The 26,590-nt window shown below is 53.0% G+C and overlaps 1 protein-coding gene across 1 annotated transcript in view; it reads left to right on the top strand.

The window, feature by feature from the left end:
• Positions 1–246: 246 nt before the first annotated feature.
• The window catches only part of SCN4A (sodium voltage-gated channel alpha subunit 4), a gene marked incomplete at its 3' end in the record, with an annotated part of 33,000 nt that continues 6,656 nt past the window's right edge, over positions 247–26,590 (top strand). Inside the window, exons 1-18 of the mRNA XM_080359964.1 lie at positions 247–543; positions 857–990; positions 1,788–1,868; positions 2,542–2,670; positions 2,803–2,894; positions 4,616–4,915; positions 7,356–7,419; positions 8,187–8,328; positions 9,256–9,468; positions 11,580–11,735; positions 11,966–12,089; positions 12,781–13,019; positions 15,057–15,230; positions 15,525–15,881; positions 19,924–20,352; positions 24,495–24,624; positions 25,182–25,336; positions 26,241–26,414. Of these exons, the coding sequence (XP_080216090.1) occupies positions 280–543; positions 857–990; positions 1,788–1,868; positions 2,542–2,670; positions 2,803–2,894; positions 4,616–4,915; positions 7,356–7,419; positions 8,187–8,328; positions 9,256–9,468; positions 11,580–11,735; positions 11,966–12,089; positions 12,781–13,019; positions 15,057–15,230; positions 15,525–15,881; positions 19,924–20,352; positions 24,495–24,624; positions 25,182–25,336; positions 26,241–26,414 (3,357 nt within the window). The 5' untranslated portion in view covers positions 247–279. The remainder of the gene's footprint in view (positions 544–856; positions 991–1,787; positions 1,869–2,541; positions 2,671–2,802; positions 2,895–4,615; positions 4,916–7,355; positions 7,420–8,186; positions 8,329–9,255; positions 9,469–11,579; positions 11,736–11,965; positions 12,090–12,780; positions 13,020–15,056; positions 15,231–15,524; positions 15,882–19,923; positions 20,353–24,494; positions 24,625–25,181; positions 25,337–26,240; positions 26,415–26,590) is intronic.

Here is a 26,590-nt window from a genome sequence, read left to right as displayed (position 1 = left end):
CCATGGGCACTGTCCCCTTGGAGACATGTGGTGGCAAAAATTCCCTTTTTGCTTGTGTTGATGAGGTCCCACCTCTGGTTCCAGCAGGCTTGGGTTGATGCGGGGCTGTGTCCCTCTGGGATTTCTGCTCCAGGTCCTTCCAGCCCAAACCATTTTATGATCAACTTGACTTCAAGGGCTCAGCAAAAATGTCCCCAAAACTGCCCCTGCTGGTGTTGCCTTCTCACCCCCTTCTCCCCAGCAGGCTGGGCGCAGGCGTCCCAGGAGCAGAATGAGAGGATGGCCAACCTGCCGCACATCCCGGGCCCCGAGAACCTTCGTCCCTTCACCCCCGCCTCGCTGGCTGCCATTGAGCAGCGCATCCTTGAGGCAGAGGCTCTCAAGATAAAGCGGCAGCAAGTGGAGCTGCCGGAGGAAGAGGAGATCAAGCCCAGCAGTGACTTGGAAGCCGGGAAGAACCTGCCTCTTATCTATGGTGACCCACCGCTGGAGCTCATTGGGACACCCTTGGAGGACTTGGACCCATTCTACAAGGATAAGAAGGTGAGGGGCACAGCTTAGCCTATGGGTAGACTTGGCGTTAGATGCAAGTCACAAGAAAAAGACCAAAGCATGGACCTCTCCTTCTTTCCCCCATGCCCCAGGGTCTTGCATGAGACCGTCTTGGTGATCCACAGCCCCTACTTGTTGTGGTTGCTCCTCTAAAGCAGAGCATTTGTTCCTTGGCAAAGTCCCAAGGCTTTGGAGATGCAAAGCATGCACAGAGGTCCCACTTCTATAGGCAGCACTTGTTCTGTGGGTGTTTTGGGGGTGTGCAGAAGGGCTAACCCATCTCCCTCCTCTCTTTTCTCCACAGACGTTCATAGTTCTCAACAAAGGGAAGTCCATCTTCCGCTTCTCAGCAACCCCTGCCCTCTACCTGCTGGGCCCCTTCCACCCCATCCGCAGAGGAGCCATCAAAGTGCTCGTCCATTCATATCCTTGCCCTCTGTGATGCTGCTTCATTGACAGGTCAAACCCTCATGCTCAGCACACAAACAGCTCTGGGAGAGGGTCAAGTGAAGTGTTTTGTGATGGTTTGGTGAGCAAATCTCCTGGGTTGACTCCCTCCACAGCCAGGACACGCTGCTCAGCCAGCCCAGTGCTTTAGTCCCTTCCTAAGAATGGCCCCTCAAAGGCTTTGGGCACCTTGGTAGCACCAAGAGCTCAGTCTTGGTTGGAGAAAGGGAGAAACCCAAGTAGTGGAGCTTCCTGGGAAGAGGTTCAAGGCCTTGGAAAGGAAGGAAAATGTTAATAGGTCAGGGGATCCTGTCCCATCTGGGAAGTGGGTAAATTGGGGAGCTCAAAGGATGCCTTGGGAGAGGGGAGGCAGAGGAACCAAGATATTGGGGTACAGAAAAGGAGGTGACTTAGGCAGTGCTGAGGCTTTTGGTATGAGACAAGCAGAGACGGAAAGACAGGAAAGGACCCCAAGAGCACAAGGGGTACTAGGACGGTGGGAAGTGATCCCAGTAGAGCTTGGTGGCCAGAAGGTAGGAAGAAGAAGTGAGGGGTGATTGTGGCAGAGGGATCAGACAAGGGAAGATGTATCTTGGGGTGATGGAGAGGAAGGAGCACAGGGGACAAGCGAGGAGGCAGAGGAAGCACCATCGAGATGGGGAGGGGGTCAGGGAGGGGGCCAGGAAGGGGACAAGAGGAGTAGGGGTGCTTGGCTTCATAACTGTGTGAAGGGGGGAATGTAGGCAACAGCCAGGGCATTTCTCCTTGACAAGTTTTAAATTATTCAGCATGTTCATCATGATCACAATTTTAACCAACTGCGTGTTTATGACGATGAGCAACCCCCCAGCGTGGTCCAAGAACGTGGAGTAAGTCTCTGCATCCCATGACATCCCCTGTCACTGGTGATCATCAGTCTTGTGAGGGACAGGACCAAGCCTGAGAGGGTTGTTGGGATCCAGGCAACCTCCAGAGGAGGAAGGATGTCATTAGAAGATGCTGGTGGCCCTCTTGAGCTCAGAAGGGACATCCACACCCCATATGGCAAAGAGTGGGAGCGTTTCAGAACTGCCCAAAACCCGGTGGGATCCCTGTGACAGGAGATCAATCCAAAGCAGGTTGGGTTGTGTCCGGTCAGCAGTGATGGGCTGGTGAGGCTTAGCAGATCCACCACTCTAAGGAGCATGGACAACCAGCTCCAGGTGGAAAGGAGGGAATACAGCATTTTCTGCTGCTGTTCTGCACAGTTGGGCCTCAGCAGGGTTTTACGGAGAGTGTGGTGGTGTAGGACATCAGCAGGGACCAAAGGTGTTGCAGAATAGTCACCAAAGGGGGTGATACCTCAAGAGGTCCCCACTTGCCTTCTGAGCTTAGGTGAAAATCTCCTCCAGTGCTGAAACACCCCAGAACCCAGCAGCTTGTGACCATGAGCCCACAAACTCAGCTCCCCAGGATGGTCCCACTGGTAGGCGTGGACCAAACCTCATCCTGAGCTGGCCCTTGGACCTGGGTGAGCATCTCAAGTCACCGTTCCCATTTCAGATACACCTTCACCGCAATATACACCTTTGAGTCCCTCATCAAGATACTGTCGAGAGGCTTCTGCATCGACGACTTCACATTCCTGCGTGACCCGTGGAACTGGCTGGACTTCATGGTCATCTCCATGGCGTGAGTTTGGTGGGATGGGGGGAGGACAGGAGGTCTGGCCACTGCAGCTGGGGGATGGAACATGAGGAGGAGGGTTGAGAACCAAGGGATTGGGTGCTTGGCAAAGCCCTTAAGTCCTCTCCTGTCCTGCAGCTACATCACTGAGTTCGTGGACCTGGGGAACATCTCTGCTCTCAGGACCTTCCGTGTCCTCCGTGCCTTGAAAACCATCACCGTGATACCAGGTGGGACTTAAAGAAGGGGTCTCCCCTCCATAGCTTCACCTTCCTTGAGCTCAGGTTTTCCCACAGTTCACAGCAATTCCTTGTTCTTTTGGCAGCTCTAAGAGAAAACAGAGGCAATAAGGTATTGGATGCTTATAAATAGTTTTCCACATAGTTCAGCTTTTGGGTCAGGTCCTGCTGATTTTGTATCTTGAAAGCAGCTGCACTTATTCAATTGTTTGCCCACGAAAGGCCCTGATGACCCAGATCTGGTGGTTCTAGGGCTCCTTGGAGATGCCTTAAGTGGGCTTGTACTCACGTTGTGTTCATGGGCTTGATTAATCAATACACTTTGCTTGGTCCTTGGAGCTATAAACTCAGTTTTGTCCCCACTGCTGACTGCGCTGCTGCTGGGATTGGGATATTTAATGGGCATTAGTGCAAGAGCCATGTGGCGAGTGTTCCATATCACCCCAAACATCCATCCTGCAGAGTCAGGAGTGTGTTATCAAACACCTCTGATGGCTGTTTCCTGAATTTGATACCATTTTAATACCCTGCTTTGGTACCCCCTGGTGCAAGCTCACAGAAATGATAGGTCAGACCCCTTGGAGAAGCATGAGATTGAACTGAAAATCATAACTTATTGTGGTGAATAAATTTGTGTGTCCCTGAAATTTCCAGATTTTTACAGTTCATATTTGAAGGGGTTTTTTTGCCTCTATCAAATGGGCTAAAAATTGCATTTAGGAAAACATAAACTGCTGCTGCTTTCAGGAATGACATCCCACCAAGAGCCTCTGCAGAAATAGCTGTTGCAAAAATAAGCTGTTTTGGAATTTCTGTCCTCAGCAGTTTCCCAACATAGACAAGCCCTTGGAGAACAGGGTTTTACCTAAATAGTTTGGGGGGGGATGTCATGATGACAGAGCTAAAAATCATGTGTCTTTTGAGAATTGCCTGCATGTGAGAAATCTCTGTGCTGAGAGCTGCTTTTAAGATCAATGTCAGGATGTCTCAGCATCACCCATCATCCATGTAGACCTGGGGTGATGGGAACAACATCTTCCACGTCAAAAACCCATTGAGGATCTGTGGATGAGCCTCCCTTGTGGAGGAAATAGCAATGCTGGGGGGGAAGAGATGAGTTAATCCTGATGTTTAATGCAAATGTTGCTTTGCCACCTTCACTCAGACGTGTTGAGGTTTCCCCGGATTGAAGGGGTCAGGCTGGAGGGTCTGGCTGGGCTCCCGGCCACCCACGGGACAGCAGCACATGGGGGTGTTGGACCACGCAGGCTTTCCTGACCTGAGATCAGTGCTCAGCATCTGCCAGCTGGGCTGGCAAATAATTTATCCAGGTGCCACAGCAAAGTGATCTGTCCTGGAGGTCTGGGCCAAAAAAAAGGCCAGATGGTTGCATCTGGGTAAAACATAAAGCCAAAAGGAACTAACAGCTGGGCTTTGGTTTGTAATGCCCAGGTTAAGTTTGGCATGGGGAGGCTTGGCTGGAGCTGGAGACAGTTTTTGGGAAGGGTTTATGCCGCCCAGTGAAGTGTGGGGACAGAGGGGCAGCTGGGATGCAACACAGGGCACAGAGCTGGGGTGAACTTGGTGATACCACATGTTGGTATGTGGTCCATGTCTGGTGATACCAGATCCAGCACCTTTTGGGAACACCAGAGCATGTTCTCCACCATTAGCAAATGAGTAATTAGCTCAGTAGCGCTGCGTCCCTCTAGGGCTGAAGACAATTGTTGGGGCTCTGATCCAGTCAGTGAAGAAGCTCTCGGACGTCATGATCCTCACAGTCTTCTGCCTGAGCGTCTTCGCCCTTATCGGCCTCCAGCTCTTCATGGGGAACCTTCGGCAGAAGTGTGTGCGGTGGCCCCCCCTCAATGACACCCTGATGGGGGACATGGGGCTGGACAATGACACGTTGACCAACGCAACTCTCTATGGCAACTTCACTGACGGCAACTTCACCACCAACTTCACCAGCAACAGCACTTTTGATTTTGAGGCCTACATCAACGATGAAGGTAACGTCCATGTGTCCCTTTCTCTGTTGAACCATCATCCTGGTTTGCTCCTCCATTTCCTCACTCTTCCTCTGTGTCTGACCAAAATGGTTTGTTCCCTGGGACCAGAGGAAATGGCCTCAAGTTGCCCAGGGGAGGTTGAGGTTGGATGTGGGAACAATTTCTTCCCCAAAGGGCTGTGGGGCATTGGAACAGGCTGCCCAGGGCAGTGCTGGAGTCACCATCCCTGGAGGGTTGGACAGACGGACATGAGGTTCTCATGAACATGGGGCAGTGCCAGAGTTGAGTTAACGGTTGGACTCAATGATCTTAAAGGTCTCTTCCAAACAAAATGGTTCTACGGACCTTCCTGCCAAGGTGCTTTGCAGGGATAGATGTTACTGATGGGTGAAAGAGGTTGTGCATACTCATGGGCTGGAAAGATGGGATCAAATACTCCTTCCCAGGGAAAATGCAGTCCACCAGCACAAGCCAGACTCCTCCAGAAAGATTTCACCATGGGGAGGCCAGGACAAACCAGTATTTCCATATAGTGTGGGCACCAGTGAACAGTTCCTCTGTCTGGTCACAGCACGGAGACCAAACCCCCCAGGAGCAGATGGGACTTTGGGTGGAAAACCTGAGGGAAGGATGCAGGAGTGACATTTCTCACCCGCTTTCACCACTGCAACAGAGCTGGGTCCTTCCCCAAGGACCACTGCATCCAGTGATGATTGCATGGGATGGAGCACAGGTCCTCAGACAGGTCTCCAAGTTTACCACATTACTACTACTTCTTGGAGATGAGTTTATCCCAAAAAGGGTGGTGGGGCTTCTTGGTTTGTTCTTTGGTTTTGAGGTTTTTAAAACTCCAAGAAAATGTAAAAAAAACCTCAGAAAATCTGCCTGGCAGAGCTGCAGGGTGGTGGGATGCTCCATGGGGATGTTTCGGGTCTCATTTAGGGGACTCAGCAGAAGCTCAGGTTACTTCTCGGCTGAGCTGCTTTGCCCGACTGTACAAGCAGCTCTGGCATCAATTACAGGAAGGCTCCTTGGTAGGGGTGCAAATTCAATCTACAGGATCTAGTGAGTGCAGCACAAATAGCAACAGCACCTTGCGGCCATGCGTGCGGGTTAACAGAGGTTGTGGCCGGGCCAAAACCACATCTCCTGGAGTTTCATGTCTCCTCGATGAGCCCATGTAGGTTAAATAAAAGCCTGGTGGCAAGAAGCCAGGTAGAGCTGGGGATGCTTTCAGGAAGCTCCAGAAATCTGTGTGGCTCTTGGAAGGGCTGTGCTGCAAAAATGATCTGAGGCTGGAACAGCTCTGCTGGGGGACAGGCTGAGAGAGTTGGGGTGTTCAGAAGAGAAGAGAAGCTCCAGGAGACCTTATTTCAGCCTTTCTGGACTTAAAAGGGGCTGAGAAGAAAGATGGGGACAGACTTTTGAGCAGGGCCTGTTGCCATAGGGCAAGGGGTGATGGTTTGAAACTAAAGGATGGAGATTGAGGCTGGAGATGAGTCAGGAATTGTTGTCCCTGAGGGTGGTGAGAGCCTGGCCCAGGTTGGCCAGAGAGGTGGTGGATGAACCATCCCTGGAGACATCCCAGGCCAGGCTGGACGGGGCTCTGAGCACCCTGAGCTGGTGAAGAGGTCCCTGCTCATGGCAGGTGGGCACTGGATGAACTTTGAAAGTCCCTTCAACCAAACCATCCTGTGTTTCTATCATTCTCTGTTTCTGTGAGGTCTAGCTGCCCTTTTCCATGTCCTGCAGGTGCTCAGCTGTGTGTCCCTGGGGGAAGGTGACCTGTGGTGTCACTTTTAGGTGTCTCCTGTGGCTCTGGGTCTGTGCTGGAGCTTTAAGGACCCCTGGTCTGTGGACATGGTGGGTTCCCCCACCAGGAAGGGGCTGATTGGAATGGGAGCAGCAGGAGGAATGCGATGGCCATGGAGTAGTCGCAAACCATTTCCACAGGGGTTTTAGGGGCCCCTGGGAATGCCCTCCTATTTCGTATATACATTTTTTTGTTCCCCCCAGCAAAACAGACCAGCCCATGTCCTTCGAGCACGTGCTATCCCACCTTCCCAGGACGCCTTTTCCTGGCCAACCTGGCTGGTTCCTGAGCTCTTTATGGGCTTGAAGCCATCTGGTTGGGTTGGTGAAACAACTCCACAAGGTCTCAGAGCTGGTGCCAAGTCATTCAATGCAAATAGCAAAGTCAGCAGAGACAAGAACCCAGCACCCAATGCTGGGATTCCAGGAACTTCCCTGACAGCAACAAGCTGCCAAGAATTTGAAAATCTATGTTTGTGGGTTCTGTTTTTTTGTTTTGGTTTGTTTGTGGTGGTGGTGGGTTTGGTTTGATTTGGGTTTTTTTTTTTGTTGGGTTTTTTGGTTCGTTTGTTCTGGGGTTTTTTGTTGTTACCTTTTTTAATGTCTTGTTCTTTCCCCAACCGCAAAGCAAATTTCTACTTTCTGGAAGGAGCACTTGACGCCCTGCTCTGCGGGAACAGCAGCGATGCTGGGTGAGTTCAGCCTTTGCTGGTGACCAATGTCCTCCCACAGCTCCCTGGGAGGGGACAAGGCAGCCAGTGCAGCCTGGGGACCAGTGATGCTTGGGTGGGACAGGATCGGGGCTGGAAACATGGCAGATGAATCAAGACTGTATCATCTTTGGGGGGTATCAGTCCAGGCATCCCACCTGTATCATCTCAGGGAGGGTATCAGTCCAGACATCCAACCTGTATCATCTCAGGGAGGGTATCAGTCCAGGCATCCAACCTGTATCGTATTGGGGGGGTATCAGTCCAGGCATCCAACCTGCATCATCTCAGGGGGTTATCAGTCCAGGCATCCCACCTGTATCATCTCAGGGGAGTATCAGTCCAGGCATCCAACCTGTATCATATTGGGGGGGTATTGGTCCAGGCATCCAACCTGCATCATCTCAGGTGGGTATCGGTCCAGGATTCCCACCTGTATCATCTCAAGGGGGTATCGGTCCAGGTATTCCACCTGTATCATATCAGGGGGGTATCAGTCCAGGCATCCCACCTATATCATTTCAGGGGGGTGTTGGTCCAGACCTCCCACCTGTATTATCTCAGGGGGGTGTCAGTCCAGGCCTCCCACCTGTATCACCTCAGGGGGGTATCAGTCTGGACATCCAGACTGTATCAGCTTGGCAAAGGAGGTTCTGCTGAAGCATCTCAGCATCTCCAGGGGCTGCTGTGGATACAGGAGGGGCAGCACCGGGGGCTGACACCGGCTGCCCCTGCGGCTCCTTTGGTAGGAAGTGCCCTGAAGGGTACCAGTGCATGAAGGCGGGGAGGAACCCCAACTACGGCTACACCAGCTACGACACCTTCAGCTGGGCTTTCCTGGCCCTCTTCCGCCTCATGACGCAGGACTACTGGGAGAACCTCTTCCAGCTGGTAGGCATCACATTTTTTCTATCCTTGTGCAAATGCTTCTCTCATTTTGATGCTGTCCCTGGTCTAGGACAGGTAAAAGTCACTTGGCTGGGATCATGTGGGACCTTGTTTTGTGATTTATGGATCTAAACAGGATAGGCAGGAATGGGGCATGGTCCCATCCAGTTCTCCAACCTGAGCGGTGCAGTGTGTTTTCCAGGGCAAAGCCCAGGTGTGCTTCAGCCATGTGGTGAGCTGTACCATTGAAATTGGGGATTTATAGGAGTATCTAGAACATCTCTGACTTTAGCTAAGGGAGAGGGGAAGGGGGGAAAAGGCCACTTGTCCCCTGCACTGAGTCATCCCCCAGGTAGAAGTTGCAGATGCCACAAAATCCCAGCTGACCCTGGGTCCAGGGACTGCTTAGATGAAAGCAAGCCTACATCTAAAGGCTACATGTGTCCTCTGGAAATTATTATGCCCAGATCATGAGGTAAAAAGGGTCACTCTTGGTCCAACAGTGAGACCTGAGAAGTTGGGGGCTGAGAGACATGAGTCACTGTCACAGCAAAGCGAGTGTCTGATGAAATATTGGTCTCATCTCCAACTCTACCACCCATCACGGAGCAGTGTGGCTGGGTTTGCTGAGACATCTGGCCATTTCACACCAGTCCTGACCCAGTGCCATGGACTGCAGGAAGGTCCCCTGGGCAAGGACAAGCCCTTGGGGAAGATGGGAGCAAAAGATGCGTTGATGAGGTTCTTAGGGACATGGTTTAGTGACAGAGTTGGGTTAGTTGGACTCAATCATCTTCCAACCAAAATGATTTGATGATTCTAAAATCTTGTACTCCTACCACAAATGGGATGGTGCCCTTTCATGGGAAGCATCTTCAAACTGACACTGTGCTGAGTTGATGTGACAACCCGTATCTCCTCTTCCCACAGACGCTGCGTTCAGCGGGGAAAACATACATGATCTTCTTCGTGGTGGTTATATTTCTCGGTTCCTTCTACCTCATCAACCTCATTCTCGCCGTGGTGGCCATGGCTTACGCAGAACAAAATGATGCCACGATGCTGGAGGAGCAGCAGAAGGAGGAGGAATTTCAGCAGCTCATGGAGCAGCTGAAGAAGCACCAAGAGGAGCAAGAGAAGTTGGTTGGTGGAAAGTGTGGAGGCCAAAATGAGGGACCTGAGGAAACAGGAGGAGAGAAGGGGAGGGAGCGACAAGCATGGTGGTGTCTTTATTTATGTAAAACCCAATAATAATCCCCATTTGGCCTGTAGTTAGCAAAGATAGGAACAAGGTTTAGTGCTAGGGTTGGGTTGTGGTTGGACTCGATGATCCTGAGGGTCTCTTCCAACAGAAATGATTCTGTGATTCTATAATTGAGTAACTATTTGGGGGGTCACAGCTGAATCAAAAAGTTGAGATACTGTCCTGGGGGCGGGGGAGAGGAAAAGGCTGAAAAGATTTAATTTCCACATCCATAATCCAGCACAGGGAGCACTGGGAGGCAGCAGAGAGGTGCAGGATGGAGTTGCGGTATTGCTTTAAAAGGAGGAGGTGAGAAACAAGGCAGAAAAGGCACAAAATATCTTCCTGTAGCACATCAGGAGCAGGAAACCCAGCAGAGAGTCTGTACGGGGAGATTATGATCAGGGGAACAAAAAGAAGCAAAGAGGAATTCTTTAGTGAAACATTTGCTTTAGGCCAAGATTGGGAAGAGCAGAGAGGGCTCAAGAGACCCTGTGTCTCAGCCCAGGAGGTCGGGGTGTCCTTGCAGGACCTGAAGCAAAACTCCTGGGGTCTGGCCCCACCGCTGTCCCCCAACGCATGAGCAGATACTGGAGTTTGCACTGATATTTCTCCAAGCTAGTGTCAAAATGCGTGATGCCTGATTTCCACCCATTTGCTCCACTGCACTCCTAGGGTGTCACTTTAGCCCCTTTCTGGTCCTTGAGGAGTCTTTTTTCAGTACAATATGCCTCTAAAAATGTGGGCAGAAGCCTCTGTGATGTCTGATGCTGCTGCTCAGCCGTTTTCCTTCTCTAATCATCATTCTGGTCTTTGTCAGCAACGTTGGCAGGAGACATCCCTGCAAATCTCGCTGTTAGTCTGGGCAAGAGCCCAACTTCCTCACACACAGACACAAAACAGTGTTTTCTTTTCTCTAGCACCTCTGTCTCTTGATGCTTATCAGTGCTGAGCCACAACATCCTCCGAGGAAGTGGCTCGATGCTCTTATCTGGCTGCTGCTGTTTGCAGGATGGGCCTAAGCAAGCCTAGCCTAAGGGATGGGGACGCTGGGGCTGAGCACAAAGCCACTGCTGTGGCTGGTGTTTCCCCAAGCAAATTAACCAGTGAGTTGCCCAAAGGCTTTATTAAGGGATGATACTCGTTTATTGTCACCTAGAGAAATGGAAACGACAGAGGGCTGAGAACGAGGGCAAAGCACCTACCAGAAATGGGCACTTGGATCCATTTATTAATAATATCCAGCAGCTGAGTGTGGAAATTGTGTTGCATCTTGGTGTGTGGTGGGAACAGAGAGGTTCCCGCTCTGCTGTGGCATCCTTAGTGCTACCAGAAGGTGCAGTGAACTTCAAATATTAATATCACTGTCGGAAAGGAAAAAATAATGAAATGATTGCATATGCAAATAAAAGCCTAATAAAATATTTGGGGGAAAAAAGAATTGACCCAAACATTGACAAATTCAGTGAAAGTCCAAAAATCTTGCACATTGCTTTTCAGCAAAAGCCTTGACGAGTTTGCTTCTTTCTCATTTGGGGTGAAAGTGCATTTCAAAGATTAAAATTTACTGCAAGACATGAATTAAAGGGTTTGTGTAGCTTTGTCCTTATGAATTATTATCCCTGATCAAATTTGAGCAGATCTAATATGGCTGAGAAGAGAGCTCAGTACAGGTGGGGTGTGCAAGTGAAAAGCAAGTTCTTGCAAGTTCAATATTTCTGCAGGAATCTGTTTGCTAAACCCCACTGTGATCCTGCCAATGGTTTGAAACTAAAGGAGGGAGATTCAGGCTGGACATGAGGAAGGAATTGTTGTCCTGAGGGTGGTGAGAGCCTGGCCCAGGTTGGCCAGAGAGGTGGTGGCTGAACCATCCCTGGAGACATCCCAGGCCAGGCTGGACGGGGCTCTGAGCACCCTGAGCTGGGCAAGATGTCCCTGCTCATGGCAGGGGGGGCACTGGGGGGGCTGGGAACGTCCCTTCACCCCAAACTGACTCTATGGGTCACTGCAGTTGCAGGACCATCGATCCAGCAGCAGTTCCCTGCCCAGTGGAGTGGCCGAGAAGGAAGGTGACTCGGACCTGAACAGCGACCAGGAGAAGGCAAAAGACGGCAAAGGGCAGGTGGTCCCCAAGGTCGTGCTGGAGCGCCAGGCTACGGTGATCGATGTACGTGCTCGGCTCCCTCTGCCATCCCTTATACACCCCGGTGCAGGGTCAGACTTGTGCCCAGCTTGTTGTGGACCCTACAAGCCTTTCTGCAGCCCACCTGCAGCTCCCATGTTGCACCCCCAGGTCTCTCCAAACCATGACCCTCTTTTCTGCTTGCTCGATCTTTAACCGCATCAAACACCCTCCAGCACTCTTCATTTATCCCCTGTGACCTCCTCTCCTTCCAGTTCAACCAAACCAACGATCTGGAGAAATCAGACCACAACCACCTCACTGTGGGCAACCAAGATGGGCCAGGCCTGGAGAAGAGGGTGGGGAGCGCCGTCAGCGTCATCTCCAACGCGGTGGAAGGTACATCCTTCCCAGGGCTGGGTGGGGACTGTGTATCAACTGTTTCAGCTCAACCATTGTGCATTGGTGGGCTTGGGTAGCTCAGCACATGCTAGTGGTAGCAGCTGATCCCAAATTTCCAGCCCCGTGTGAGGGGTGACCATGGACCTGGGGTCTCCATCCAGGTTCAGTGATGCTCAGAGCTCTTCATCCAACTCACGCAGGTGATGCCTGGAGGCAATAATACAATATCTCACGCAAATGAATTGGATTGCAGTTGATTACAACAGTCTCCAGAGTCAACTGGGAGCTGTTGAGTGGCTTCCCAAGAGCTCCTGTCTCACCTGCAGCAAAAAGTACTGTAGACTCAGAAATAATGGGTTTCTCAGCCCTGCCCTCCATGGGAATGGCCACCAAACTCACGAGGGTGGTTCCCTGGATGTCTCTGCAATCTCAACATGGTGAGGACACCCCAAATCCTGCCCAGGTGCTGAGAGAAGGAGTGGACCGAGAGCCCCATCCCTCTCTGAGTTGAATGGTCTACAACATCCCTTGGCATGCTCCTCCTTTTAGCCCCCTTATTAAACTCTTAGATAGTCTAGGGCTGGTTCAGGACCTCAGGAGAGGTCTCTTCTAGTGGCTTAGCGCTTGGCCCACCCATGGGAAGACAGGAGAACCCCACACTGACCTCATTTTTCCTTCCTGCCCTCAGAGCTGGAGGAAGCTCACCAGAAATGCCCATCCTGGTGGTACAAATTTGCCCACATGTTCCTGGTCTGGAACTGCTGCCCTCCGTGGGTGAAACTGAAGGAGTTTGTCAAGCTGGTGGTCATGGACCCCTTCGTGGACTTGGGCATCACCATCTGCATCGTGCTCAACACGCTCTTCATGGCCATGGAGCATTACCCCATGACGGAGGAGTTCGAGAACGTGCTGACCGTGGGGAACCTGGTAGGCAGCTATGGGTGTCCCATCCATCCCTGTCCAGAGCCACAGCAGCCCCACCGTCCACCCTGGTGGGCAGATCCCCTCTGCTGTCATTGTGTCACCTGAACAGCAGGGATGAATGTCTGGAAACGCTTCCCAGCTACTGAAAAAGTGCTTGAGGGGTTTGATCGCAGCATCTCTGTGGTGGGTTGGGTTCCAGGATGGTTTAGATCAAGGGAGGTGATGGTGGGGGTGGGATCTATCATCCCCTGCTCCCATTCTGCTGCAGCTGCCTTCTTGTTTTGTGCATGTTGGTGGTGTGGATGTGGCAACTGGCTTGCAGAGCTTTCCTGAGCCACCTCCTACGTTGCAACCCAGGGTCAGGCACAAGCTGCTGCAGCCCTGGCTGGCACCGCAGTGTCCTTGTGATGCTGAGTGTCTGTGGGGCAGAGCAGGGGCCAGTTCAGGGACTGGGAGCAAACAGGTCCCCATGGACCAGTAGGCAACAGTGCTAGTAGGAAGCATAATAATAATAGAATCATAGATACGTTTTGGTTGGAAAAGCCCCTCAAGATCAAGTCCAAACGTTCCCCCACCCCTGGCACTGCCCCATGTCCTGAGAACCTCATGTCCGTCTGTCCAGCCCTTCAGGGATGGTGACTCTAGCACTGCCCTGGGCAGCCTGTTCCAATGCCCCACAGCCCTTTGGGGAAGAAATTGCTCCCAAGATCCAATCTAAACATCCCCTGGCACAATCTGGACTTTTCCCAGTGAGATCCCTGCAAATCTGATTCCATGGGCATATTTGGCAACCAGCTGTGGCTGCTCCTGCTTGGAGCTGGGGGTAAATGTCTTTTAGGCGGATGGAATCTGCTGTTGGGACAAGTCCAGGAGGCCCCAGGTAGCTCTGGGAATTGCAGATAATGGATGAGAGAGCTTGGATCTCCCCATCTGCCACCTTTCCCTGTTCAAGCACCTGCCGGGACCTCCCGGTGCACAGGCACTGGGGTGACACATGCAGGTGGCCGGGCCCCAGGCCGGCAGGATGACGCTCAGCACATAACTGCTTTGTCTCTGGTTTCATTCAGGAAATACAAGGGGATTAATCGGCTGTTGCTCAGAGCACGGTCACGCCGCAAAGGAGGCTCCAGCTTTTTCATCAGGCCAGCAGCCGTTTCTGGCTGCATGTACAGCCCAGTGCCAGGGATCGGCTAGCAGGAGCAGAAAAGGGGACATTTATGGATGGGCACACAAAGGGACATGCCAGGGAGCATCCTCTGGGATGCTGGTGCAGAAGTGTCCCTGTGCAGTGGTGACATGGACCTGTGCGCCCCAGTGCGATGATCTCAATGATTTTGCCCCTGAGGGTGGTGAGAGCCTGGCCCAGGTTGGCCAGAGAGGTGGTGGCTGAACCATCCCTGGAGACATCCCAGGCCAGGCTGGACGGGGCTCTGAGCACCCTGAGCTGCTGAAGATGTCCCTGTCATGGCAGGGGGGGGCACTGGGGGGGCTGGGAACGTCCCTTCAACCCAAACTATTCTATGATCCACAACCAAGCAAGACTTGTCACTGCATTCCCTCTGCACATGCCATGTCATGAAATTGCACCAAGGATGCTAATTGTCACATTGCTGATGCCGCTCACAGTAATGTGATAATGCACAGCGCCGTTGTAGTCCCAGGAAAAGAGCAGCGTCTAAAAGCTGGATCAGCTTTCACAGGGCTTGGGGAGGGGCAGGGGATTCCCAGTAGCAGCCCAGTTCCCCGTGCTGGCAATGTCTGTGGTTCGGCAGTCGCTCAAAGGGGGGTCCCTTTGCCAACAAAACTCTTACATTTAATTTCCGCCTGCCAACACGCACTGTTGTGTGTCTCCAGAAGCAATCAGTCACCAGCACTCCCAGCCTGGCTTCACAAACCACACTGGGCAGCAGCTGGAGAGCTTATTCCTAACTGGGACTGGACGTAATGGCATGAAACTCCTTGAGAATACAACAAAAAAAGAGGTGCTACCCACCCAGCTCTGGACTTCAAACAAAGTGACAAGGGTGCTGTTTCCCACAGGTCTTTACGGGGATCTTCACAGCAGAGATGGTCCTGAAGCTCATCGCTTTGGACCCCTATGAGTATTTCCAGCAGGGCTGGAACATCTTTGACAGCATCATCGTCACCTTGAGCCTGGTGGAGCTGGGCTTGGCCAATGTTCAAGGGCTCTCTGTGCTCCGCTCCTTTCGCTTGGTACGTGCCATGGGGACAAGATGTCCATGGGGGTTTGGATGGAATTGCCACCAGGGTGGAGAATGGCTTGTCCAACCTCTTTTATGATGGTCACCAACGTGTCAACTAAATGTTGAGCTAAGTGTTTAGGGAAGTCAGAGTCTATGCTCTCTGCAAGGCAGTTGGGTGTTTAATCCCTCCTGCCTTAATAAAATTGCTGTGTGAAGGTCTAATCCCAGCTTCACTGCCTTGCTGACACCTTGTGGCAACGAAAGCCCCAGGTGAATCATCACGTTGTCTCCTTGCTCCTCATAGCTGAGGGTTTTCAAGCTCGCCAAGTCCTGGCCCACCCTCAACATGCTCATCAAGATCATCGGCAACTCAGTAGGTGCCCTGGGGAACCTCACGCTGGTGCTGGCCATCATCGTCTTCATCTTCGCCGTGGTGGGGATGCAGCTCTTTGGGAAGAGCTACATGGAGTGCGTGTGCAAGATCTCCCTCGACTGCATGCTGCCCCGCTGGCACATGCACGACTTCTTCCACTCCTTCCTCATCGTCTTTCGCATCCTCTGCGGGGAGTGGATCGAGACCATGTGGGACTGCATGGAGGTGGCTGGCCAGACCATGTGCCTCATCGTCTTCATGATGGTCATGGTCATCGGGAACCTTGTGGTGAGTCTTGGAGCTGGGGTGGACCTTCAATGAAAGGGGGAAGGGCAAGGACGGAGGGTGTTGTGGGGTGGGGACACCTCTGTCCCTTGCTCTCTGGCCAGTGCTGTCCAGTTTGGCTTATCTCCTGTGGACATGGTCTTGTTGAAGATGTACAGGAGCACAGGCCAAGGGCTCAACCTCCTTTCTTTGTGTGGCCGGTGGGGATCTGCTGAGCTCTGTGTAAAGCCAGGTAGGGAGAAATTTCTGAGGACCTTCAGTTGAAATTGGATCAGGAACAGATGGGGAAACTGAGGCACTGAAAACTTAATGAGTTTTAGACAGATGTGGGAACAACTGTAGAACAAAAGAGGGCTCATCTTCAAGCCACTCTTCCTTCTCAATGTGGCTTTCCAGTGAGAGGCTGCAGGCATGGTGCCGTGCTGGTGGTATCTCCACCAAAACTCAACAGAAAGGGATGGAAGAGGGAGGAAGTCAACACACTGATTTGCCATCCTGGTACCAGGATGGGTGTCATAGATGTGTGGTGGAGTCACCATCCTTGGAGGGCTGAACAGGTGGAGATGAGGTTCTCGGGGACATGGGGCAGTGCCAGGGGTGGGTTATGGTTGAACTCCATGATCTTGAGGGTCTTCTCCAAACAAAATGTTTCAATTATTCTATGATTTCCCGCCCTCCTGTGAAGAGTGATGGAGACGTTGTTATATCCCACTCACCCAGGCCTGGCCCTTCGATCCCGGGTGCTTTTGGGAGCAGAACCCCCTGCGAGGATTTTGCAGATCCCCAGCATCCCCAACACTCACCACAGTCCTGGTGTCACCCTGGGATGCAGGACAACACTCAGCTCCTTCCCCCAAGCCCTGGTGACCCCCAGGTCCCCGTCACCCTCCTCTCTGCCCATTGCCCTCCCCGCTAACCCGAACCGCTCGCTGCCTGCGCTGCAGGTCTGTGAGTTCCAGGCGAGCATGAAATCCTTTCTAAACTTGGTAACCCTCTCACTGGCGGCTTTGAAGCTTGTTTTCCAGCCTGCGTGGGCCCTGCTCTCCCTTCTTAAGGAGCGAGGCAGGGGAGGGAAGCGCGGCGGCTTGCCGAATCGCTCCGATTACTTGCCGGGGTTGTGTAAGCCCTTTGGAATTTGCTTTGAAAAACTATCTGCCAAGGGAGCTGCTGACACCTCCCTCCCCAGCACGAGTGGCTGCTCTAGTCCTGCTCTCCATAGGGGTGACCACAGCCTGGGGGAGACCCAGACCACCCCACGTGTCAGGTCAAGGGTAGGACAGACAGGAGTGTCCCACTTTGGGGGAAGGAAGTTGAGATTTGGGTGCTGTTTGGCTTCCCTGACTCATGTCAAGTATTTGGGGCCAACATAGCTGGACTGGTTGGGGACCTCGCACTGGGGTGTCCTGGGGTGGGTCTGTTACAACAGGACAAGGGGTGATGGTTTGAAAGTAAAGGAGGGAGATTCAGGCTGGACATGAGGAAGGAATTGTTGTCCCTAAGGGTGGTGAGAGCCTGGCCCAGGTTGGCCAGAGAGGTGGTGGCTGAACCATCCCTGGAGACATCTCAGGCCAGGCTGGACGGGGCTCTGAGCAACCTGAGCTGGTGAAGATGTCCCTGCTCATGGCAGGGGGGGCACTGGGGGAGCTTTAAGGTCCCTTCAACACAAACTGTTCTATGATTCTATGGGTTGTGCTGGGCAGATGTGGATACATCTCCTCGAGGTGGGGAGCAGACTGATGTCCCCTGGGCTGCCCCTCACCCAGCAGTCAGCAACAGCTTGTAACACTGCCTTACCGTTCATTTGAATTGCAATGCTGAATCAAGCTGAAAATCACCTGTGAGCAGCAGGAGCAGCTCCAGGATGGTTTGCAGAGAGCACAGGAGCTCAGAGATGGGGACTCGCAGCTGGGGCTCCTTGGAGACCCTGCCCAAAAGGGAGTCTGGAAACTTATCCTCTTCTGGAGGCAAGTTTTTGGAGAAGGACAGTCCATCCACCCATCCTGGAGGTGATATGGGAGCCCAGAATCACAGCACAGTTGGGGTTTTGGGAACCTCTGTAGATCCCCAGCCCCACCTGCTCACGCAGGGTCCCAGAGCAGATCACACAGGATCCCAGGGGTTTGAATGTCTCAGAGAAGGAGACTCCACACCCGCTCTGGGCAGCCTGGGCCAGGCTCTGGCATCGCAAAGGGAAGAAGTTCCTCCTCGTGTTCAGATGGAGCCTCCTGTGCTTCAGTCTGTGCCCGTTGCCCCTCACCCTGGCGCTGGGCACCACCGAACAGAATCTGGTCCATCCTCTGACCCCCACCCTGAGATACTGATCACATCAATAAGCAGCGTGATTTTCAACTGGTGGTATCACAGGCTGCCCTCCTGGGATCACCCCCCAGCTTTCTGTCTCTGTGCTGCTGCACGGTGCTCATTTAAAGCTAATATGAGAAATATGGTACACGACAACCCCCAGAGCCATCTCTGCCCTCTTCATCCTCTCTGCCACGCTCTCCTGGTTGTGTCGTGGGTATTTCCGAGCCCTGGAACCTGTCCCAAGCAGCCCCCAGAGCATCCCAGCTGCAGGGGGGTGCGTTTCTCCCCGCTTCCCCTCGGCAGGAATAAAGCGACGGCCGGTTGTCCTTTACCGTTAGTGACACTTTGAGTATTTCCTTTGAGGTTATTAAGGGAAAAGGGAGGAAGTCAGTCGGGTGACAAGGTAACCGACTCCTCTCCAAAAAAAACCAAACCACCCAATGGCAACTTTAACTGTAATTGGTACTTAAAGTTAAGTATTAAACTGATGGGATAGTGGGGATTTATTTAAAGATGCGATTTAAGTCATGTGGTATGAGCCATGTGAAAACAGCAGTGACCTTGAATAGCAGCTAATTCCCTTCTCAGATGCGCTGCTGGCACTAAAAGGCACAAACACCGACAGCTGAGGGCCTGGCCCATCGGCCGCTCTCCAGCGGGAGCGTCTCCGGGTGCTGCGATGCTCCTGTACCCCGGGGAGAACCTGTCCTGCTCGGGGTTCTGGAATGCAGCTGACAACCCGCGCTGGGAGAGGCTGTGGAGGGGTGCAGGCATGTTCTGGGCATGGAGAAATAGGAAAGATCTGAGGGAAGAAGGAGAGAGCCTGTGCCTGGAGCCATATAGAGCATCCGCATCCCATGAGCTGACTTGTGCTGAGATGAATGGTTTTATATTAATGGTTTGAAACTAGAAGAGGGGAGATTCAGGCTGGACATGAGGAAGGAATTGTTGCCCTGAGGGTGGTGAGAGCCTGGCCCAGGTTGGCCAGAGAGGTGGTGGCTGAACCATCCCTGGAGACATCCCAGGCCAGGCTGGACGGGGCTCTGAGCACCCTGAGCTGGCGAAGATGTCCCTGTCATGGCAGGGGGGGCACTGGATGAACTTTGAAGGTCCCTTCAATCCAAACTACTCTATGAAACTCTGTTCTCCAGGGAGCAGAGTGTCTCTGGTAGAAAGGGATGTGGTTACGGATGTGACTGAGGCTCCTACATGGCTCTGGGGTTTGGAGACCCTCAGGACATTTGAGCTACCAGAGCCAGCCAAGAGTTGCAGCTGGGGGCACAATAAGCAGGTTTATCCCTAGGAAGAGAAGGGATGGAGCTGAGTTGCATCCTCTGGGTGGTGGGGAGAAGCACCACAGGCTTTGGGGAGTCACACGTGGGGACCAGCCAGGCCAAGAGCTCCAAGACAGCGAAGGGAGGGACATGCTGATGGACCCACAGGTGAGGTGACTTGAGAGGGGACGAAGCAGTGACTGGCATTGTTTGTAAACGGATCAGCAGGACCCATTACCGGGGGTGACACTGAGGTATCACAGCCCAGGGAGGAGTGAGGAGGACCATGTTCTCCAGGAGAAGGATTGGCATCTCTGCAGCCCCCAGAGCTGGGCGATGGGAGGAGTCCCATTACATGCTCAATGTAAGGTCTTCTCCATGGCCATGACTGGCCTCTGCTGCTCCAGCCTATGGGGACGATGTTGGTGCCAGATGCCACCGCTGGTATTTGCTTTTGTCCCCTCCAGGTGCTGAACCTCTTCTTAGCTTTGCTGCTGAGCTCCTTCAGCGCCGACAGCCTGGCAGCGTCTGACGACGATGGAGAGATGAACAATTTGCAGATCGCTATCGGCAGGATCACCAGAGGGATCGACTTTGTGAAGACCTCTATCATCACACTGCTCCGCAGGCTGTGGAAGGGGAAGAAGGTGGCACCAGAGGAAGAGCAAGAACACAGTAAGAGAGAAAACTCCGTGCTGAACCACGTGGACACGGGCCAGGAGCCCAAGTCGGAGTATCTGGACAGAGTCACTGGCAAAGAGCATTATCTCATGGATGAACTGGACCACATGAATTTCATTAACAACCCCAACCTGACGGTGCAAGTCCCTATCGCATCGGAGGAGTCCGACCTCTACGAGGAGACCAGCACCCAGTCCGACACTGAAGATGCCAAGGTAAGAAAAGCAAATGGAAGAGGTTCAACCCCAAAAAGTGGGATTGACACATTCTTGCTGTGCTGCCCGAAGAACTATCACAGAATCACAGGGTGGTTGGTGTTGAAGGGATCCCTGTAGATCCCAGCCCTGCTCACGCAGGGTCCCAGAGCAGATCACACAGGATCCCAGGGGGTTTGAATGTCTCAGAGAAGGAGACTCCACACCCGCTCTGGGCAGCCTGGGCCAGGCTCTGGCACCGCAAAGGAAAGAAGTTTGTCCTTGTGTGCAGATGGAGCCTCCTGTGTTTCAGTCTGTGCCCGTTGCCCCTCACCCTGGCACTGGGCACCATGAACAGAGTCTGGTCCATCCTCTGACACCCACCCTGAGATATTGATCCATGGATCAGATCCCTCTCAGCTTCTCTTCTCCAGCTCAACAGCTCCAGCTCTCTCAGCCCTTCCTCATAAGAGTTATGCTGGTTTGGGTTATTTCTAGCTTTTCTGCAATGTGCAGCATGGCCCAAACTTCGGGATTTTCAACGTGACATTTCCCAATGTAAGCTGGAGGGGTGTGTGTTGAACCAAGCAGGGGTCTGGCCTGGTTTGGGTCACGCTCTGGGGATATTGCTAATGCCAGGAAGACCCACAGCACCACAGTCAAGGGTCAAAGCACTCAGTGTGGGGTTAAAGATGTTCCAGAGGAATCTGATGCCAGGAAATCTGCTGATAGCGCTAACATTGGATCCACCGCTAATGCCTCAGAAAGCATTGCCGGGTAGGGTATGAAACCAGATGGAGGAGCTTAGCACGAGTGAACATGAAGCGATGCTTCTTGGATCCAAAGCTGAGGAGACAGATGATGTCAGCACTGCCATGTTGAGGCATGGAGGGCACTGTCCAGGCTGTGGGACACCGACTGATCTTCCCAGAGCACTGAGGCATAGAATCATAGAGTAGTTTGGGTTGAAGGGACCTTCAGAGCCCATCCAGTGCCCCCTCTGCCATGACAGGGACATCTTCACCAGCTCAGGTTGCTCAGAGCCCCGTCCAGCCTGGCCTGGGATGTCTCCAGGATGGTTCAGCCACCCCCTCTCTGGCCAACCTGGGCCAGGCTCTCACCACCCTCAGGACAACAATTCCTTCCTCATGTCCAGCCTGAATCTCCCTCCTTTACTTTCAAACCATCACCCCTTGTCTTGTCACAACAGGCCCTGCTCAAAAGTCTGTCCTCAGCTTTCTTATGGGCCACTTTTAAGTACAAAAAGGCTGCGCTAAAGTCTCCCTGGTACTTGTCTTCTGAACACCCCAGCTCTCTCAGCCTGTCGAGATGACAGGGAAATGTGAGACAAGAAACTCAGACCCAAGTGAACATAAAAAGGAGGGTGATAGTCTGATGGGAAAATACTTCTCACAATGGGGTTTCACCGAGGTCCTGGGGAAATGCCGGACAGTGGAGAGGAGCAACTGCGTCAATCTGGAAAGTGTATGAAAAACGACCAGCTTTGATGTGGAGGTTTATTCTGACTATTGATGGCAAGTATTTCTGCCCAAGAGCTTTAAATTGGATCTTGGGGATACTTTATTCCCCAAAGGGCTGTTGGGCACTGGAACAGGCTGCCCAGGGCAGTGCTGGAGTCACCATCCCTGGAGGGTTGGACAGACAGACATGAGGTTCTTAGGACATGGGGCAGTGCCAGGGATGGGGAATGGTTGGACTTGATCTTGAGGGTCTCTTCCAACTAAAACTGTTCTATGATTCTAAGCTCTGTCCTAGCTGGTCCAGCCCAGAGCAGCATGTGGGGGCAGAAGGAAGGGTGCAGTTTGGTGCAAACACAACTGGTTTCGAGTGCCCGTCTGTGATTGCACAAGGAGCCCGATGCAGAGCTGCAAATGGAACCCGCACTCCTAAAACCCCAGAGCCACCCTCCTCCTCCTCCCCTGTCTGCAGTCTCCTTGTGGCTCCACACAGTGACAGGGACCTAGCTTTGCTTGGGATGTGAGTGCAAGAAGAGGGGATAATCCTCGTTATTTATTTATAATGTTTTTAGCTGTGAAAACAGGGTGTTTTCAGCAGTTGGTACTGCTGGAGGAAGATGGCCAGAGAGGTTGTGGCTGGCTGTAACCCATTGCAAACATGCTGCTTGCTGTCCTCACAATGGACAAACCTGCCTGGAGCACCTTGGTCAAGGGAAGGAGTGAGGGGACTTGCTGTTGTCCTTCCCCTTTGCGGGAGGGCTGATATTTGGCATTTTTCCCCAATTTTTTCCTACTACAAGTCAAGTTCCCTGCATAAATATCATATTTTGAGAGCCACCCCTGGCTGCTTGGCGTGTGAAGAGGGCAAATAGCATCTCTTAGCTGCCAAGTAGCAGCTCACCCCATCCTCACTGCTGGTTTTGGTGGCTAAATTCAGTTAAACATCAACCAAGGTGCAAAGCAGGGGGGTGCATCAACAACCCTGCCCCAACAGGCAGGGTGGGCAATGGGCTGGCAGTCATGACGTGAAATGATAATTATAAATCCGGTGTTAATTAGGGGGGCCCTGAGCTGGTCCTTGGGGCGGATCGCGGCTGGCTCGGTGCGCTCACATGCCCTCGATCAGCTCCAGATGGAGCCAAAGCCCGACACACCGCATCGCGCTGGGGACACGGTTGCAAACCGGGGAGATTTCTCCTGATGGGCTGCTCATAAAATGCTGGTAAATGCTCTTGCCCTTCCACAGCAGCTCCTTTCCGAGGCAAAGATGTTTTTCAGGTTGAATTGATGGTTGGAGTGTGGCTGTTCTCAAGTACTTCTGCATCTTATGCATGATTTATCTTCTGCACCGCAAAGCAGTGAAGAGGTGACAGGAACAGCAGTGCTGGTGTTTGGCTCTGCAGAGCTACTGCCACAGCTCAGGGCTCTTCCTGGGGGGTTTTTGGCTCAGACACCTGTCCTGCCAGGCACGGTGATGTCTCCTGAGGTGCTCTGGGCTGTGGTGCATAGAATCACAGAATAGTTTGGGTTGAAGGGACGTTCCCAGCTCCCCCAGTGCCCCCCCTGCCATGACAGGGACATCTTCACCAGCTCAGGGTGCTCAGAGCCCCGTCCAGCCTGGCCTGGGATGTCTCCAGGGATGGTTCAGCCACCACCTCTCTGGCCAACCTGCGCCAGGCTCTCACCACCCTCAGGGACAACAATTCCTTCCTCATGTCCAGCCTGAATCTCCCTCCTTCACTTTCAAACCATCACCCTATTGCAACAGGCCCTACCAGCACAGTTATCTCCATACCAATCCAACAGGACTTTCCCTGAGCACCAGCACAGAGTTCTTGGGTTACATGAACCTGCCGAGCACCTCTGGGCATCTTTCCCCATCTCCGAGATGGCTGTACTGGTTTGTCTCCACCTCATGCCTTTGCAAGATTTGTCCTGGAGGCAGATGGTTTCCATGTGTCATTTCCCTGGCTCTGTGCCGAGGTCTCTAATCCCCCAGCCCAGGGCTCCTGCAGAGCCACCAGCTGACAGCTTGTGCCACTGTGTCCTGCTCCTCAAGGCAATGTCACAGAATCACTTTGGTTGGAAAGGACCTTTAAGATCATAGAGTCCAACCATTTCTCCACCCCTGGCACTGCCCCATGTCCTGAGAACCTCATGTCCGTCTGTTCAACCCTCCAGGGCTGGTGACTCCAGCACTGCCCTGGGCAGCCTGTTCCAATGCCCCACAGCCCTTTGGGGAAGAAATTGTTCCCAGATCCAACCTCAACCTCCCCTGGCGCAACTTGAGGCCGTTTCCTCTGCTCCTGGCGCTTGTTCCTGGGGAGCAGAGCCCGACCCCCCTGGCTCCAAGCTCCTTTCAGGCAGTTCAGAGATCAGAAGGTCTCCCCTCAGCTCCTGTTCTCCAGCTGAACCCCCCAGGTCCCTCAGCCGCTCCCATCACGCTTGTTCAGCCAACGATCCTCCAAGGTCTGCAGCTCTAGACAATTCAACAGCTTTGTTCTGGGCTGTGTTTTCATAAGAAACAGACTTGGAGCAGTCTCCAAGCACTGGGGTCCCACCAGCTGGCTCCTCAGTACTGCCTGGTCTCTTTGGGGGCACAAGGAGATGAAGCATGGCTGGAAGCAGCCTAGGTGCGTCTCTTCTGTGGGGCAGCTTGGCATGAATCTTCCTCTCCCTTTGCAGAATCCCCTCTCCAGCGACAACGCATCGTCCATGTGCAGCACTGTGGATTACAAGCCCCCGCTGCTGGAGGAGGAGGAGGTGGCAGAAGAGGCAGAGGAGAGCAACGAGCCCGAGGAGTGCTTCACCGAGGGTGAGGGACCGAGCAGGGCAGGGGACCCCAGGGACAGGGGGACATGGGTGTGGAAGGGCCGTTGCCAACCAATTCTTCACAGAATCCCAGAGTGTCAGGGGTTGAAGGGCCCTGGAAAGCTCATCCAGTGCAATCCCCCCATGGAGCAGGAACACCCAGATGAGGTTACACAGGAAGGTGTCCAGGCGGGTTGGAATGTCTGCACAGAAGGAGACTCCACAACCCCCCTGGGCAGCCTGGGCCAGGCTCTGCCACCCTCATCGGGAACAAGTTCCTTCTCATGTTTAAGTGGAACCTCCTGTGTTCCAGTTTGCACCCATTGCTCCTTGTCCTACCCCTTGTTGTTATTCTTGCAGCATAGCAACCCCAGACTTGCTTCTCTCAGCCCGAACTCCAGATCCTCCTGTACCACCAAGGAGCTGGTCCCCATGGGGCTCCCCTCTTGCATGCCCAGCAGGATCCTGCTCCAAACTCCACCTCAGAGGCCTTAAAATGACAATAAAACCAAGAATAGGTGGTGGAAACGTCCTAACCCCAGCACTTTGTCCCATCCCCAGCCTGCGTGAAGAGGTGTCCCTGCCTCTATGTGGACATCACTAGTGACAGAGGGAAGGTTTGGTGGAACATCCGGAAAACCTGCTTCCGCATCGTGGAGCACGACTGGTTCGAGACCTTCATCGTCTTCATGATCCTCCTCAGCAGTGGGGCGCTGGTAGGTCCCACTTTTCGCCATGTCCTGTTTGCTCTGCAGCAGCTCTCCAGCTTGGTGAGAGCCCAGGAATGTGGGTAAGGACCAGGCAGCAGCACCAGAGGCTTTGGGCATCGCATGGTTGTCTCCTGTGTGAAATAACACAGCTGTAGGCAGATGTTTGATTTAAAACCCCATTGGCTCAGGTCTACCCAATGTGCAGCCTTGCAAGGGGATTTAAACATCTTCCCCTTGTCCTCCAAGAGCCATGCGTTGGTAAAGTCACCGCTGTGGAGACCTCCCCAGCCTCCATCATGGGCTGTGGTCCATGGGTTCAAGGGGATGCAACTCATGCAACCCCTTCTGCTCTTAATCATAGAATCATGAGAATGGTTTGTGTTGAAGGATCTTCCCAGCTCCCCCAGTGCCCCCCTGCCATGAGCAGGGACATCTTCACCAGCTCAGGGTGCTCAGAGCCCCGTCCAGCCTGGCCTGGGATGTCTCCAGGGATGGTTCAGCCACCACCTCTCTGGCCAACCTGGGCCAGGCTCTCACCACCCTCAGGGACAACAATTCCTTCCTCATGTCCAGCCTGAATCTCCCTCCTTTACTTTCAAACCATCACCCCTTGTCCTGTCACAACAGGCCCTGCTCAAACATCTGTCCCCATCTTTCTAGTTTGCTGCTGTGAGGCTTTGCTTTGGGTCAATCACCACTCTACGCAGCCAACAAGAACTTGCAAACAAGAGTTAGACCCCATGTTGATCAGGTACATCAGTAAATGCCACCCGCAGCTGGGCTCTTGGATTTTCAGGGTGCCCCAAGCCCTAGTACTGCAGGGACAACGCAGGGGTGGATGTGGCTGCATTGAGCTGTGCAGCGGGTCTAATGGAAGAATGACTGTCACGTAGCTCCACACCTCTTCCAGGCTTTTGAGGACATCTACATCGAACAACGCAAGGTGATACGCACCATCCTGGAGTACGCCGACAAGGTCTTCTCCTACATCTTTGTCATCGAGATGTTGCTCAAGTGGGTGGCCTATGGCTTCAAGGTGTACTTCACCAACGCGTGGTGCTGGCTGGATTTCCTCATCGTCGATGTGAGTGTTGGCTGATGAGAAGTTTGGGAGCATTAGGGGTTTGTAGCAGGGTGTTGCAAAAGAATCCATGTTGTATTTTAAAGGACAACAGGGTGGCTGTGGAATGAGGGCTTAGACCTTTTCTCTAAACAGTGGTTCTCCACAGGAACGGCCAATTCTTTCCCTGGTTGCAGATA

The sequence above is a fragment of the Nesoenas mayeri genome, assembly GCF_963082525.1.
Source record: "Nesoenas mayeri genome assembly, chromosome: 26".
Taxonomy (NCBI): Eukaryota; Metazoa; Chordata; class Aves; order Columbiformes; family Columbidae; genus Nesoenas; species Nesoenas mayeri.
The sequence above is the reverse complement of the archived record's forward strand: the minus strand, read 5'-3'. Positions and strand labels throughout refer to the sequence as shown.